At 39.9% G+C, this 15,880-nt stretch overlaps 1 protein-coding gene across 1 annotated transcript; it reads left to right on the top strand.

The window, feature by feature from the left end:
- The first annotated feature begins 446 nt into the window (after positions 1-446).
- LOC124281214 (chitinase domain-containing protein 1-like) lies at positions 447-9,455 on the top strand. The gene is made up of 12 exons (XM_046717236.1): positions 447-742; positions 1,854-1,997; positions 2,680-2,812; positions 3,132-3,173; positions 3,334-3,335; positions 4,467-4,571; positions 4,889-4,950; positions 6,685-6,777; positions 7,770-7,868; positions 8,112-8,267; positions 8,481-8,555; positions 8,970-9,455. The coding sequence occupies exons 1-12, from the start codon at positions 626-628 to the stop codon at positions 9,109-9,111; spliced, it is 1,170 nt and encodes a 389-aa protein (XP_046573192.1). The 5' UTR covers positions 447-625; the 3' UTR covers positions 9,112-9,455.
- The last annotated feature ends 6,425 nt before the right edge of the window (positions 9,456-15,880 follow it).

Below are 15,880 nucleotides of genomic sequence, written 5' to 3'. Positions count from 1 at the left end.
CAAATGAGGAAGCGTTAACGTATCCCCGGATACATTAATTTGTACATATGTCTGCCTTTTAATTTGTTGTTCATATACACCAATCGCATTTTGATCGGAGTATCGACTGTAAACATTGGTTGTGCAACACAAACAATAAGCTTCTCCAGGTTGCATTTATATAAGTTTTATGGATTAAAATTAACACATTGTTCCCTGAGGACACCGACCACACGCCATGACACTAAACGCTAAACGTACCTTACTCTGAACTCTAAAACACAGATATAATGCAGTTTTAATTCAGCGCGTGTGAAGATAACGATTTCTTTTTCTCGATGATAGAGAAAAGAAATACTACGTAGTTACACTACAAACTATAAAGGACAGCAGGGTACCCGAAAATGAAATACAATGGCATTGCTGTAGAGTTGAACAATATTTTTACTGGCATTCGCATTGTGTAAAAGTTCCGAGAGTGACGCCCCTTGACTGCACGTGGACTTTGTTGATATGTCGAGAAATTAATACTATGTATTTCCAAAAGTGACGCATCAAACTTGATTATTTTATTATCAGCCGAACGTACATTAATGTTAGTAAGACTTGCATATTGCATGTGGGATATGCGCTTTCAGCAGAAACGATGGGAATGGTTGCAGGTCGCTTATTCGTTCTGTTTATTTTGACTGGATGTTTACATGTGTCATTGGCCACGCTATCCAAAAGTGATAAGTCAAAGAAGAACAAAGATGGCAAAAAGGTAAACATAAAACAATCAAGTTAACTAATAGCAGTGATGCTGAGTAGGTGACCACCATATCCTATATTGAGAAAAGGCAGTTGACAAAATATTTTTGGTAACATATGAATTTCTCTACTTGAGGAAGACTCGAGAGTAAGTGTGTTGGATTTTAACTTTAACTGTATTTTCGTTCTATTACGTCATGAGGGCAGCTTGATTAAGGAGGAAATCCAAATGTGAAATAGGCCATAGACTTTTGCCATTTTTGTGAAACAAATGGGTATATTTCTGACGAACATGGAAGTATATTTAGGTCATTTGAAACTTAATTATAATCATAATGTTTTCTCATACCTATGGAACTCAACTCTGCTGGAATATGTGCAGATGTCATTACACAGATTTATGAACTGTTCCTTATTGTTTTCCTGACAGATCCATTATCCAAATATCCGCATCACACCTTATATGCATCAGCATAGCACATGCATCATGATCTGATGACAGTTGCAAACAGATTCACTTCCTAAAACACTTGCCTTCAGATACGAGAACTTTAGATCATGTGGCAATATATTTAGTTTTCAAGTTGGAAACCAGGCTGGTAGATATTTTTTCTGCCACAACGCGATGAATCCAATTCAATGAGGACACAAAAAGTTGCATGATTGAAAAGCATGTGTTTTGGGAGACAATTTGTGTTGCAGTTTTTTGTGGGATTACAGTTTATGTACATTATGTTGGATTGTTAGTTTGGAATGTTCTGAATTAGAAATCTGCTATGAAAACACCATGGGTTAGCCTGTCGTCCGGTGTAGGGCGAGAAGACAAAATCAGAATTGTTTATAGGCAACAGAGATATGCTTACCGTGGCTGAATATGAGATTACAGTGACACATGATGAGTTTTATTTCACTTGAAAACAGGGTATTAATGGTATATCAGTGGCATTAAATAAATGGTTTTCATACCATTGCCATAAATAACAATTGAAATTCTTTGTTAATTCTGATGATATTACAGTCATGACATATATAACCCTATCAACCCCTCGATACTTTATTATAACTAAATCATTGCAAACTACAGTGTCCATTATGAGTTTCTGTCATATACTTGTATGTTCCAGAGTAAAGTGAAGAGCGTGTTTGAGAGAGGCTTGGTGAAAGAAGACACTACCATTAAGGAGATCATCAAGGATCATGCTCTGTATAGTCAGTCCCACGTGGAGAACAAGGCATTTGAAGGAGAAACACTAGCTTATGTAACACCAGTGAGTTATTGCAATCATCACTTACGACTTATATAGTCTCCCTGGTTACGATTAGTCTAGTTTGTTGTTTCATATCCTGTGCCCTATGGAAAACGCACAATTAGTGACATAAGGTAAGAACTACATTCTCAGATCTTCTAAGCTAAAATATTTCCATGGTGTAGTGTTACAGAATATTTATGTCTGGATACGATTTGAACTACAGACCTTATGATCCAAGTCAGAAGAATTGTCCACTGGACAAGAGGCAAGCTGACAAGGATGGTATCTGCGGGTTAACTCTATGTCCTGCTACAGTAGGACAGTCAAATTATATCATGAAAATGTAATTCACTTTGTATGATTGTAGTATGTATGAGGACCTAGTCCTCTGAGAGTCTGTGCGGAGTTGCAACCCTCAGTTGTGAAGGGATCCAGTGATCATGGAGTCACCCTATTTATGATCATTGGTTTGTTAGCATGCTGCCTGCTAATCCATGTGGTTTATCACCCATCCATCCACCCATCCACCCAACCTGGCTATTGACTAACTGTTTGTGAGTGAGTGGGTCTTCGGCAAGACAAACGAACACTTTAACCACTAGGCTACCCCACCGCCCTTACTAACTGTTTGTGAAAACCAGTAGTGTGGCAAGAACTTTTCAGTTAAACTATAACTTTATCATGTTTATTTCCAATTCAGTGGAACAACCATGGTTATGATGTAGGGAAGATATTCGGCAGCAAGTTCTCCTATGTGTCCCCAGTATGGCTGCAGATCAAACGAAAACCAGGGGGTGCGTTCTTCATGCAGGGCAGCCAAGACGTTGATAAAGGTAGGACCACCGTTGCAGGCCACCAAGAATGTCGCAGATGTCATTTCAGTTGATTTTAGTGTTAATATTTGTACTCATACCAGTTGAGTTTGCTTGACATGTGGAATTATGGAAGACCTTGTGGAAGATAAGTGGTTGTAATTGCCTTGACTAATTGCTTTGTGTAATTGTGTAATTGCGTACACCTTGACTCTCTCATTGAATGTGTTGAATCAGTCACTTTTGACAGTCATGTTATTGTTGCTTGTATACAAGGCTGAATAAATACATATTTTGACACTTTTGAATTTTGATGCATATGTAACTCATTTTGTTTCAGGATGGGTGACTGATGTGATTAAAGGAAGAGACACAAAAATGGGTAAAATGGATTGAAGCACTGAATCAATGAAATAATACTTGCAATTTGATTGCCTGTGTTAACATAGTGGCAAGAAAATGTCCTGTTGAATTTGAGAGGGGGTTTGTGGTGCTAAGAGGTTTGAATCCCAGGTTAACTCAGATAATGATCTGAGCACTAGTGGTGGTCCGATTAAGTGAAATAATCGAAGATTGGTTGCAATGACTAAACGACCAAGCAATCGATCATGTTTTCTCATAATCGAACACAAACAATTTTGGCACACTTGTTTGCATTAACAACATTTTTCATAAGGTTGGTTTTGTCTGTTACATTTCATAAGTACTACAAGCTCGTTCCTTGTCATGATTGAAATAAACTTAAAGATTCCAGGAAATTTATGTTCCTAACATGCTAGTCCTCCTTAAAAGATGTGAAATTTGTAAATGCATTTTGTGCAATTTGAAAAAAACACCAAAAGAAGTACATGTTTTTTCTATATTTTTTGTGCATTAACAAACATAAACAGGAGAATTTGATAATCACGCTAACCAATTTTTTTCGATGATTGATCGGTTGTAATGAACCAATCATCAATTGTTAGATTTTAACCAATTCCCAACACCACTGAGCACCATACCAAGTAGGTTTGACTGAAATGGTAGCATCTATTACCTGCATCACATTGGGCTTTCCTGATATATTAAGATGACATGCATAAAACTTATTCACTTGCTTATTAAGACTGGTCATTATTCTCTACTCATGAAGAGGTGACATATCCTTTATCTTAACTGTGATTTAGCCATGATTGTAGTCATGCCCCATTGATGCTCACACTTTTGATCACTGATTTGTCAGCTCAAGACCTTAAGTTTTGTTGTGCATCAAGATATCTGAAAACAGTGATGCACAGATCCATCAACTCTCTTTGAAGATGCTTCCTTATCTGCCTGGACATACTCTATAGTTGGGAGTTACCCTGCTTGATTCAGGAACAGAATAGCTTCATTGTAACTCAGATTTATCATAACGTCTGATGGCATCTATGACTTGACTAAACATGGATCATTGCTCATGATGTAAATCACAGGTTTGTCTTGTTTCCAGATTATTGAGAGGGTATCTACATATGGCTGAAATATTGCTGTGACAATGCATAAAATCACTCGCTCACTTGCCCGACTCATGAACATGAAAAAGTATATTATGTCAAAAGGTTACTGAAGCCCTTAATTAATTATTTAGTGTTTCTCTACCAGAGATATCACCTTGTATATCAGTAAAATTCCAAATGTGACTGTTTTGTCACAGTGCCATGTGTTGTTTGATGGGTGGAGCTACAATGACTACCAGACAGTGTTTGGTAGTGAGGATCTGATAGAGGATTGCATCAACACTATGCTCAAGTTCATAAAGGTCAGTGGAAAGTTTCTGTTGGGAGCTGGGCTAAACATGCTAGATTGAAAACAGAAAGGTGGCAACAGAAGTGGGACTTCCCAATGAAAGCAGATTACAGTTCCAATTGATCAGCATATTATTTCGAGAGTTTCATCATAAGAAAATATCGGATACTTTATGGAGTGGTCAACAAATCGAGTCAACAAAACAGAAAGGTGTCCATTCAAATGTCATTCTCAGCTCCTTATGGAGTATACAGCAGGGGAGGCAACTTGTAATTGAAAATCATCAGCACACTATGATCACCATGTCATGTTTCCAGTTTACTGTTTCAGAAACAAGGAATGTCTGGTGTTGTGGTGGAAATTTGGTCTCAACTTGGAGGTCATATGAGAGAGTGAGTGATATTTGTTGCTCAAGTTGATATGTGTTACCTGCCATATTTTGAATGTATTTATAATAGGGTAGTCTGCTTCCTTACAATGCATTATTATTATATTTGGCAGTCACCATTTTATTTCTTTATATTTTATTATGTGCATTAAAGCTTAGATGAAACCAAAAAAATAAACATTCCGGTAATTAAAACACAAATATCATTTGTTCATGACATATAATATACATTGCTGATTATGAAAAAAACAAATAAACAAAGTTATAAGCGTACAATCGCAAATCAAAAGTGCAATAGGTTTTGCTTGGGTTTACTTCCCTCGAAACAAAGCACCCGGGATACCGAACCCAGTCAGAGCGGGTGGGCGTGCACTTAAGTATAACGAAGGCTTTCATTGGCTGGTTCATTTGTCAATAGACTCAGGGCTCTTTGTGTGTGTATAGAGATGTTGGGTTTTGTAAATACATGCTCATTTATTGTGTATAACATTTTGCAATCAACAGACATCATAACATGTCATGTGTACACGTATCACACCTGCCTGTCTGTGTAATTACATAATGTGACAGAGACAGAACTCAGTGCACCAGCCATAAAATCAATGTGTTTTGTTTATGGTGTATAGCCTTATAGGTGTTAAGTTCAAATTGCATGTGGTCAGTGATCGAAGTTGTGTATTGAATATTGTCATTAGCAGCCAGGCAGGCAGACACATGGGTGTCAATACAACAGACACTGAGTTTTGTCTGTGACAGAGGCATATCTATATCACAGTTAGAAATTCTGACAATGCTAAATAATGACGTTGCTTTTAAGTATCGAACTGGGATAGTGACTCAGTAAGAAAGAACGCATGGTGAAATAGTCAAATGAAATTATATAAACAGTTAAATCGGTAACCTACTGTCATAACATATAAAAGCTCGCGCCTGTGAAATATCAACAAAACATTACAAAAATAGCTCACATCAAAGCCTACTCCGAGTACTCTCGCCAGCGAAGGTTTTCCGTCTTGAAATGTCGAACACTGAGTAGATCTAGATCCTTAACAAGGTTCTTTTATGTAACAAGTAGATTATTTACTATTTGTTGTTTGTGTACACAACCAAGATTAGACTGACTACTCCTGCTTAAGACCTTATAATCCGGGCATCCTGCTGCAAGCTCCGCGAACCTATTCACTGCGCATGCACTATGAGAACAGCACAGCACAGCTGTTGAAACCACTTTTCACCCCAGCTGGGGTGATTTTAGTGAATCGTTTGAACTCTGATTTTACGGGGTGTGTGTGTGTGTTCCATCGCGTTATTTTTCCACTTTATGAGTTGAATTTGCATTTTTGATAATTTGTTACTGTAAGTCCATACTGAAGGTATCAGAATCTACAAAGTTGTCTTTTGTGTTGCATGTAAGCTTTACAGCTAAAGTCTTAAGCAGCCTGTACCAAAACATTTGAGTCCACTTGCACACACTGTGTGTGCTTCATTTTGTTTTTAATTGAGGTGTTCCGTCAGCTTACCAGGCAAATAGTCTTACTTGACTCTAAATACAGACTTTAAGCCCACTGATTGCATAAGTGATATCAGTGCCACCTAATGATTGTCCATATTGTCCATATTGTATCAACATATGGTTATGGACAACTGACAAACAGAAAACTGAAATACAGTGTAACAAGGGAGACAACTGGTAGTGGACTCAAACCAACAGGTATTACAGATGTGTGTTGTCTTTCAGAGAACTGGTGCACTTCCTCACTCACATGGGAGAGATGTTCCGGGCAGAGAACAAGCTCTTCATCCTCGTCATCCCTCCACCCATGTATGGAAAGTGAGTTGAAATTTTGTCAGATACTGCTGAGAAAAAAACTTAGCATATCTGTGTCCACATGCTCTTTCACAGCCAGGATGGTGAGGTAGTGGGTCAGTCACTGGCTTATCACACCTAAGGCTTGGGTTTTATTCCTTACATTGGTACAGTGTGTGAATCCTGGTGCTGGTGGACCAAACCATGATAAGGCTGGGATATTGCTAAAATGGCATATTCCTTCCTTCACAGCCCTGCTCAGATTACATAACATATGACTGATATGTGATTGGGGTGGGCCTAATCACAGCAGGGGACGGATGGTACATGGATTGCTCTGATGGGCGGCCAACTTGGAGGACTGTTTTTGTTTGTTATTTATGTCCTCATTCAGAAATATTCTGGCTGTGATGATGGCCTGTAAACCAGTGATTGATATTGTGAGCCTCAAGCCATGTACATTGAGTTCAGCCACCCACAATCAACTAAGTCAACAAGTCAACCACATGTGCTACTTTTCACAAAATGAATGTATCGCTAATGCTGCCGTAAGTCTGTATTAAACTATAGAAGTTACGACAGTTGTAAACTTACGATCACGTTATGAAACAGGACCCTGATCCCTAAATTCAACCTTACTTGAGACATAGGTTCCTGGGGTCCAAAAGTTTAAACACCACTAGCCTTTGGGAGACTAACTGTGAATACTCTTTCAGTCTTCCATGGGGCCGGGGTTAGATTAGGTTCCCAGTACTCTCTAGCTTGTCAAAAGAGACATCTGTATTGGATGAGGTGGTCAGACTGGGAGACTTGGTGGATTGCCTGTTGTCAGATGCTAACTGTGTGGGACATTGATTTTGACATACATCACTGGTGTGGCTGATCTGGACTTGATTATATACAGCACACTGTCATCTAATTTTGATATTTTAATGTGTGTACTGCTTGTCAAGTGCGAGTGTTTTTTTATTCACTATTAACATGAACGAGTGGAACATGTTACCTGTTTTCCACAGAGACAGGCAAGGTCTGATCTCCAGGAAGGAGTTTGAAGCTCTGGCTCCATTCGTTGATCGGTTCAGTCTCATGACCTATGACTTCTCCAACCCTCAAAGGTAGGTGGGATATGTGTAGTCAGCCTCTCTAAACTCTACACACTGTTGTTTTCATGCTAAAGTAAGATGACAGCATCCTGAAAACTCCACACACTTTCGATTTCATGCCAAAGTAAGATGACGGCCACCTCTAAACTCCACACACTGTCATATTTCATACCAAATCAAAACCACATCACACTCTAAACTCCACACACTGTTATTTCACATGAATTCAAGACAGCCACCATCTGGATGTTTCAGACCAGGTCCTAACAGTCCACTTGTATGGATGAAAGCGTGTGTGGAGATGTTATCTCCCCCTGATTCAGCCCAGTATAGAGACAAGATACTACTGGGACTCAACTTCTATGGCAATCACTATGGCCCAGGAGTTGGGGAACCAGTTTTAGGAAACAAGTAAGTCATCAAAAGCATTAATTGTATTTTCAGATTTCCAAATTATGATCTCTATGTATATTGTATAGTAACAATCTTTTAAGTCTGTGTGAATTTGTGTTTTTATTTGTAAGAACATTGAGAACAGAATTACTTATTAAATCATGAATCTAATGTTGTGAACAAAGGAATTAAGTTGAAGTGTGTGTAAGATAAACCCATGTTTTTTTTCAGATATATTGAAATTCTTAAAACCAAGCCAAAGATTTCATGGAGAGAAGATATTGCAGAGCACATAGTTGAATTCAGGTAAGGTTAAGTAGATTGTTGTATGTATTAGGACAGTTTCCATGATATGAAAAACTGAAAATGAGATGTCTTTAGTTTTGTTTGCAAAATGTCTCATCATAAAGACTTTACAAGTGGTGCCAAAACATCCAGCTTTATATTAACAGCCTGAACATAATGATATGTTGCAACTCTTGGATCTTTCTTTGACATAGAACAAAATATGTAAACTCATAATCTATATGAACTGAGATGTATGTGAAAGTCAAAGAAGTTACTATATTAAACAGCTTAGCACCTAGTTTACTCAAGGAGTAGATTTCTTGAGGAATGTGTTCACGTCCATCTTACTACAGTGAGACTTCATTGGCTTAGTCTCTGGATACAGTGGAGGCAGCAGTGATTGATACTGACAGATGTTTGTTAATCTCGCAGCAGCAGCACCGGACAGCATGTGGTGTTCTTCCCTACACTGCACTCAATCCAGATGAGGCTGGACCTTGCCAAACAGCTGGGGACTGGTATCTCCATATGGGAGGTGGGGCAAGGACTGGACTTCTTCTATGACTTGTTGTGATGGGTGAGGCTCAGCTTTACACGGAGATGGACACCGTGATCTTGCTGTGGGAAGTGGGGCAAGGACTGGACTTCTATGACTTGTTGTGAGGGGTGAGGCTCAGCTTTACACGGAGATGGACACCGTGATCTTGCTGTGGGAAGTGGGGCAAGGACTGGACTTCTATGACTTGTTGTGAGGGGTGAGGCTCAGCTTTACACGGAGATGGACACTGGGATCTTGCTGTGGGTAGGATGACAAGGACTGAACATCTATGACTTGTTGTGAGGGGTGAGGCTCAACTTTGACACTGATAAACACCAGGATCTTGTTGTGGGTAGTGTGACAAGGACTGGACTTCTATGACTTGTTGTGAGGGGTGAGGCTCAACTTTGACACTGATAAACACCAGGATCTTGCTGTGGGTAGTGTGACAAGGACTGAACATCTATGACTTGTTGTGAGGGGTGAGGCTCAACTTTGACACTGATAAACACCAGGATCTTGCTGTGGGTAGTGTGACAAGGACTGAACATCTATGACTTGTTGTGAGGGTGAGTGACACTGATAAACACCAGGATCTTGCTGTGGGTAGTGTGACAAGGACTGAACATCTATGACTTGTTGTGAGGGGTGAGGCTCAGCTTTGACACTGATAAACACCAGGATCTTGCTGTGGGTAGTGTGACAAGGACTGAACATCTATGACTTGTTGTGAGGGGTGAGGCTCAGCTTTGACACTGATAAACACCAGGATCTTGCTGTGGGTAGTGTGACAAGGACTGAACATCTATGACTTGTTGTGAGGGGTGAGGCTCAGCTTTGACACTGATAAACACCAGGATCTTGCTGTGGGTAGTGTGACAAGGACTGAACATCTATGACTTGTTGTGAGGGTGAGGCTCAGCTTTGACACTGATAAACACCAGGATCTTGCTGTGGGTAGTGTGACAAGGACTGAACATCTATGACTTGTTGTGAGGGGTGAGGCTCAGCTTTGACACTGATAAACACCAGGATCTTGCTGTGGGTAGTGTGACAAGGACTGAACATCTATGACTTGTTGTGAGGGGTGAGGCTCAGCTTTGACACTGATAAACACCAGGATCTTGCTGTGGGTAGTGTGACAAGGACTGAACATCTATGACTTGTTGTGAGGGGTGAGGCTTCAGCTTTGACACTGATAAACACCAGGATCTTGCTGTGGGTAGTGTGACAAGGACTGAACATCTATGACTTGTTGTGAGGGGTGAGGCTCAGCTTTGACACTGATAAACACCAGGATCTTGCTGTGGGTAGTGTGACAAGGACTGAACATCTATGACTTGTTGTGAGGGGTGAGGCTCAGCTTTGACACTGATAAACACCAGGATCTTGCTGTGGGTAGTGTGACAAGGACTGAACATCTATGACTTGTTGTGAGGGGTGAGGCTCAGCTTTGACACTGAGAAGGACACTGGGATCTTGCTGTGGGTAGGATGACAAGGACTGAACATCTATGACTTGTTGTGAGGGGTGAGGCTCAACTTTGACACTGATAAACACCAGGATCTTGTTGTGGGTAGTGTGACAAGGACTGGACTTCTATGACTTGTTGTGAGGGGTGAGGCTCAACTTTGACACTGATAAACACCAGGATCTTGCTGTGGGTAGTTTGACAAGGACTAAACATCTATGACTTGTTGTGAGGGGTGAGGCTCAGCTTTGACACTGATATACACCGAGATCTTGTTGTGGGAAGTGGGCAAGGACTGGACTTCTTCTATGGCTTGTTGTGATGGATGACGCTCACATCGATGGACGCTTAGATCTCAATACCCAAAAATCCCCCCTGGAAAGTAAATAGTGCTTACCTTGGCATAAGCAATCTTTCAGCCTTCGGAGCAGCTGCTCAACAGGACCACTTGCAGTTGGCAAGTGTGTGGGACTCACCCTGCCCCACATCTCCAAGGCAGGCACATTTGTCAGGGAGTCTAAAGACAACTTGTATAGACTCTCTGATATTGTGAAACCCTTACCTGTGATAGTTTTGTAACCTGAAGCTCTAACCAGTCTAGCTATCACTTACCCATTAGCTCTGCAACAAGTCAGTGAAGTATGGAGTCATCATTTTACTTTGAATGTTGATAAGTTACAATAATATATGTACACCATAATGTGAAGATGTGATATTCTTTGAAAGTGAATCATATAATTTTTTGTTAGTTTCAACTTTTTCAGGAATTATTAGTTTGATTGATGCATGTTTGCTCAATATGAAATGGAATTGAATCTGTGAACATTTCTGTATTTGGGTGGGTCGCACTGTTACACTGACCAGGATCACATCCCAACTTTACCTGCTCTATGTTGGCATGTAGGGTTCTGCTCTTAATGTTTGTTTTGTTTTGATTTTTTAGTCCTTTGTCTGATGGAACTGTATGAATAGTTCGATAGTGTTGTCTGTGATCACTAGCTTTTTAGTATGTATCAGATATTTAATTGATTTGATTAACTTTTGTGGATAAATGAGCGTTTTATAATCAGTAGAGATGAGATAATCAATCACCAGGCTCCTACAGAGTTACATGTATGGGTTGAGACTGACTGGTTTACAGATTCTGATGTCGTTTTTCATAGGGAAATATTAAACTTTAAAGCACAATTGTTTTTATTGAATTGAATGCAAATTGCATAACAGTTACTGTCAAACGATGTACAGTACAAGGAAGTGAGTTAAATACATCAAAACAGACAAGCATAACATGACAACATATTCAGAAAATGTTTTGAAGAACATTAAACATGTGTGTTTAAATTAAGTATAATATGTCTCCAAATCCAGAAATAAAAACTGGTCTGTCTCATTCCTGCCGGGTGTTTAGTTCACACCCTTAACATTTGTGAATCATTTGTGAATGATTTCATTGAACTAATTTGATTCAGTAGAATGCTTATAACTGTATGAATTTATGCGCACCCCCTTTGTCCTGAAAGTTTATTATATGACCCTTGAAAACTGGTGAAAATGAAGTGTGCACCCCCTTTTCTCTAGAGCGTGCACTCCCCCTTTCTCTAAAGGCTTTATCCGCACCTGCTCCTGGTATAAACAAAATATTATATACAGTAATCCATTGTAAACATTGTTTCTGAAGCGGAGAGCAGCGACCTAACACTTCTTTTTGTTTGTTCGTTGTTTAACCCTGCACTTGGCAATATTGAAGCTTTATGGTTTCGCCTGTAAATAATGGTGTCTGGACCAGACAATCCTGTGACTGACATAATGAACAACGATCCACACAAACCACAGGATGCCTCCTCTTATAGCCAGGATAGATTGATGGGTACAGTTCTAAATCAAAACAAATAAGGAGAACCTGATACTTAATTTGGACATTCAGATATGGAAGGATGTTATGCCCAGCATTTCAGGTAGCTGCAGTATTTGACCCTAGATTGTCTTGGTATCTTCATGTAAATTCATTTCAATCCTGTATTTCCAATTATTTTGTGAAAATCTGTCTCATTTCAGCGTTGTATTTGACTAGAAATAGGTGTTGATACTTACAACATTCCACTGGATCATGGAGCCCCGTCCAGTCTCGTATATCGGTTCACTTTGTAGCTATGAATGAATTCATGTATGACTGCAAGTTATTGGGGTATGCAAGGATAAAATTGTGATTGTTTTATGACGAGTTTTGTTTATATTTCAACATCACATGCACCTTGCATGAATAATGCTAGCACGTGCGACGTTCTTCGAGGACTAGGGCGTTCATAAATGTGTAATTTCATTTGTGAATAAGAAAATGTCTTTCATGTCGAAAATGGGTCCTGTGGTTTTGCTGCCTCTTTCAACAAGTTAGTTCCGAGGAGTATTTTTACCCCGATCCCAGTGAGTTCATTGCATTTCACCCAAACGAAAGCACAGCCTTGATGTTTTAGTGCCTCAATTCAAAACCTAAACACCCCAACCTTTTACAAAAGAATTGATATGAAAGTTAACAGTATCTCAACTTGAACGACATTACTACAAGGGAGGGCAGGGGTGGTACAGTAGGCCAAGGAGTCAGTTGTGAATGTACTGAGATGGTTCAAATCCAAGATACTGGTTATAAATCCTGGTAATCCTGCATCACAACGTGCTGGCGGTATTCAGAGGTAAACGACCACCACATGAACTATGTTGGCCTTACCAAACATCAGGGTTGAACACGCGATCATACTTAAATAAAAGCGAACGAAACATTTCCATAATCACGAAAAATCTCCACAAAAAGCAGGGTCCATTGTCCGATTCCAACTACATGTTTATCATACCCGTGTGGGTGCATGAAACGAAAAGCAGAGGTAATGTCCAGCGTTGTGTTTAACCCGCCTCGATCTCTTACTGCAGGGTTAATGACAAACACCCTATTGTAATGCAGGATAAATGTATTTAGCAATTGAAAAAAACAACACACACGTTCATAAAGATAGTTTATTTATCACAAGGCACTCTGAGGCAGCGATTCGTTATTCATGTAAAGTCTGCCAATTTAACAAAGTTATAACATAAAAAGACATTTAAAAGTTATTAAGTCAAGGAACCGAAGTTGAAAGCCACGTATCGTGACCACTTATTCCACAGAAAAGATCCAACTTTGCATGAATCCTTCGCTAACCGATTTATAAAATGAAAACACAGCACTGCTCCTGAGTTTGGCTGAACTCCGCAGAATATCCCCACAGAATATTTTGATTAGAAGGAACAAATGCTTGAATTACTTGACACTCGAATATCAAAACAGCACCACCTGTTGTCGACTTCAGCGAGTCAGGACTCCTCAGTAATGTAGCAACTACTTAGGAAGACTGGTCATTTTCTCTTTGTTGTAACCGGCCAATGTTCATAGAACAGCTTGTGATGTAGACATAGTTTGGCAGAGGACTCGAACAGCCATTCACTGAACCCCTGGAATCTCCGAACATACATATATGACTACAGTCCTTCTGCTGGAGTTGTAGGGTTGGAACTTCACTATAATGGACAAAGCAGGAAAGATGAAGAAATGTTTGAGTTTCAGTAGCTTTTATACACACATGCAACATATTTTAACCATTCCATGCATCAGAGTAATTGAAAGCCCTTTTGTTCATACATATATAACTATGCGCCATAAACGCTTTGTTCTGCTGTGCATGATACCACATGGTTACACACCATCGTGAAATACGCCATACACACACCATAGACTATATACACCATGCAAGTCCTGTATACAACAGTCGGAGAATACAACGAGAGATTATTAAAAGTACAAAAGTAAACAAGGTGACAGGATGCTGTCATAACAGTTGTCCAAGAGCTTCACAAAAGTGCGGTAACTGAAACTAGCACTGAGGTCACACATAAAAACGTGCAAATGATGTAGCTTTACATATACACTACGGCTCAAAATAAACCTCCCCTCGATGAGGACTGTCATTGGTAGGTATGTAGGTGCACTGCTGTGCTTCTAGACGGACCAATGGTCGATGGAGGTGTGATGACACGCGTTTAACAATATTCATAGCACAATAATAAAAAAATATCAACAAAGAGACAACTCGTCATTTCTTCGTAACGGTACAGGAGAGGTGAAACGTGCATGCGTTACTCCCGCAGAAAGCAATGACGACTAGTCTCGAGGAAACTGACATGTTAACCGTCCACACAAAGCAAGCTGATGTATTAGGCTGCATGGATGTGAGAAAACATTGTTTCCGTTTCATCAGGCTATCGCTACGATTCTTTAACACACATTTAAGACAGGCGTATTGCTACGATCGCTCTGTGAACCGGTCTGGTTCCACAACACTTTAACTCAAGTACAACATCAGGTATGAATATTTAAAACGGGGGATTATGCAGCTAACACGAAAAAGTGAGAAAAACCGAAATGCAACTAAAGAAATACATGTAGTAGTGAATACACATGTATCGGGTCCTCGCCCCCCTCGTTTGATAAACCTCCCTGGTGTAACCTGTCAATTGGCACCACGATTTCATCAGCCACAAAGGACCGGATGAATGGAATCTGTCACAATCTGAATGGCATTCATCTGTTTTGGTAGAAAGTGTGTAACGAATATAGCAATTGGATTTGTTCAGGTGAGCTTCACCAAAGACAGAAAACATTGCACACCAAGCTGTGTCCAGTCAACGTGCATGCCCATCCGAATACAATACATGCCGTTTCTAACTGATTGTCTGGTACCGGTATATCACTATACAGTATAATATTTATTATAAGTAAATGTAACTTCTTTACCCTTCTTGAACCACTTTACCCGAGAGGACATCTTATGGCATATTCTCTGACCTTCTATACTGCGAGACAGAATAGTCCAGGTGGGATTACCCTCATTACAATCAAATGGAATAAAAGATATGGACATTAATGGGATGGGCTTCACACATTGTACCCATGTGGGGAATCGAACCCGGGTCTTCGGTATGCGAGAGCTTGAAGGTTCGAAGGGTGTTTGGTGATATTATGAAAAGAGGATAGTGTAATATATATGAGCACACGGGTCATCATTCCCTGGTTTGCGTTCAGTCTCCACGCTTCATGATCAGAACGTAATCTCAGGACGTTTTCCTCAATACAGCTACTGATGGGTAACCCATCAAGCTGGCGGTAATGTTGCCCCATTGTACCTACCCACAGTGGGATATATGGGTCACATTCATCAGCACGTATACTGTCTTGTGTTGGACATTAATACTCGTGGGATGTTCACCATCAGCGTCAGTAACGAGAAACGTTAAGTTCAGATCCTGTGA

The sequence above is a fragment of the Haliotis rubra genome, unplaced genomic scaffold (assembly GCF_003918875.1).
Source record: "Haliotis rubra isolate DU_JTF1 unplaced genomic scaffold, ASM391887v1 Scf280, whole genome shotgun sequence".
In the NCBI taxonomy this organism is placed as follows: domain Eukaryota; kingdom Metazoa; phylum Mollusca; class Gastropoda; order Lepetellida; family Haliotidae; genus Haliotis; species Haliotis rubra.
The sequence above is the reverse complement of the archived record's forward strand: the minus strand, read 5'-3'. Positions and strand labels throughout refer to the sequence as shown.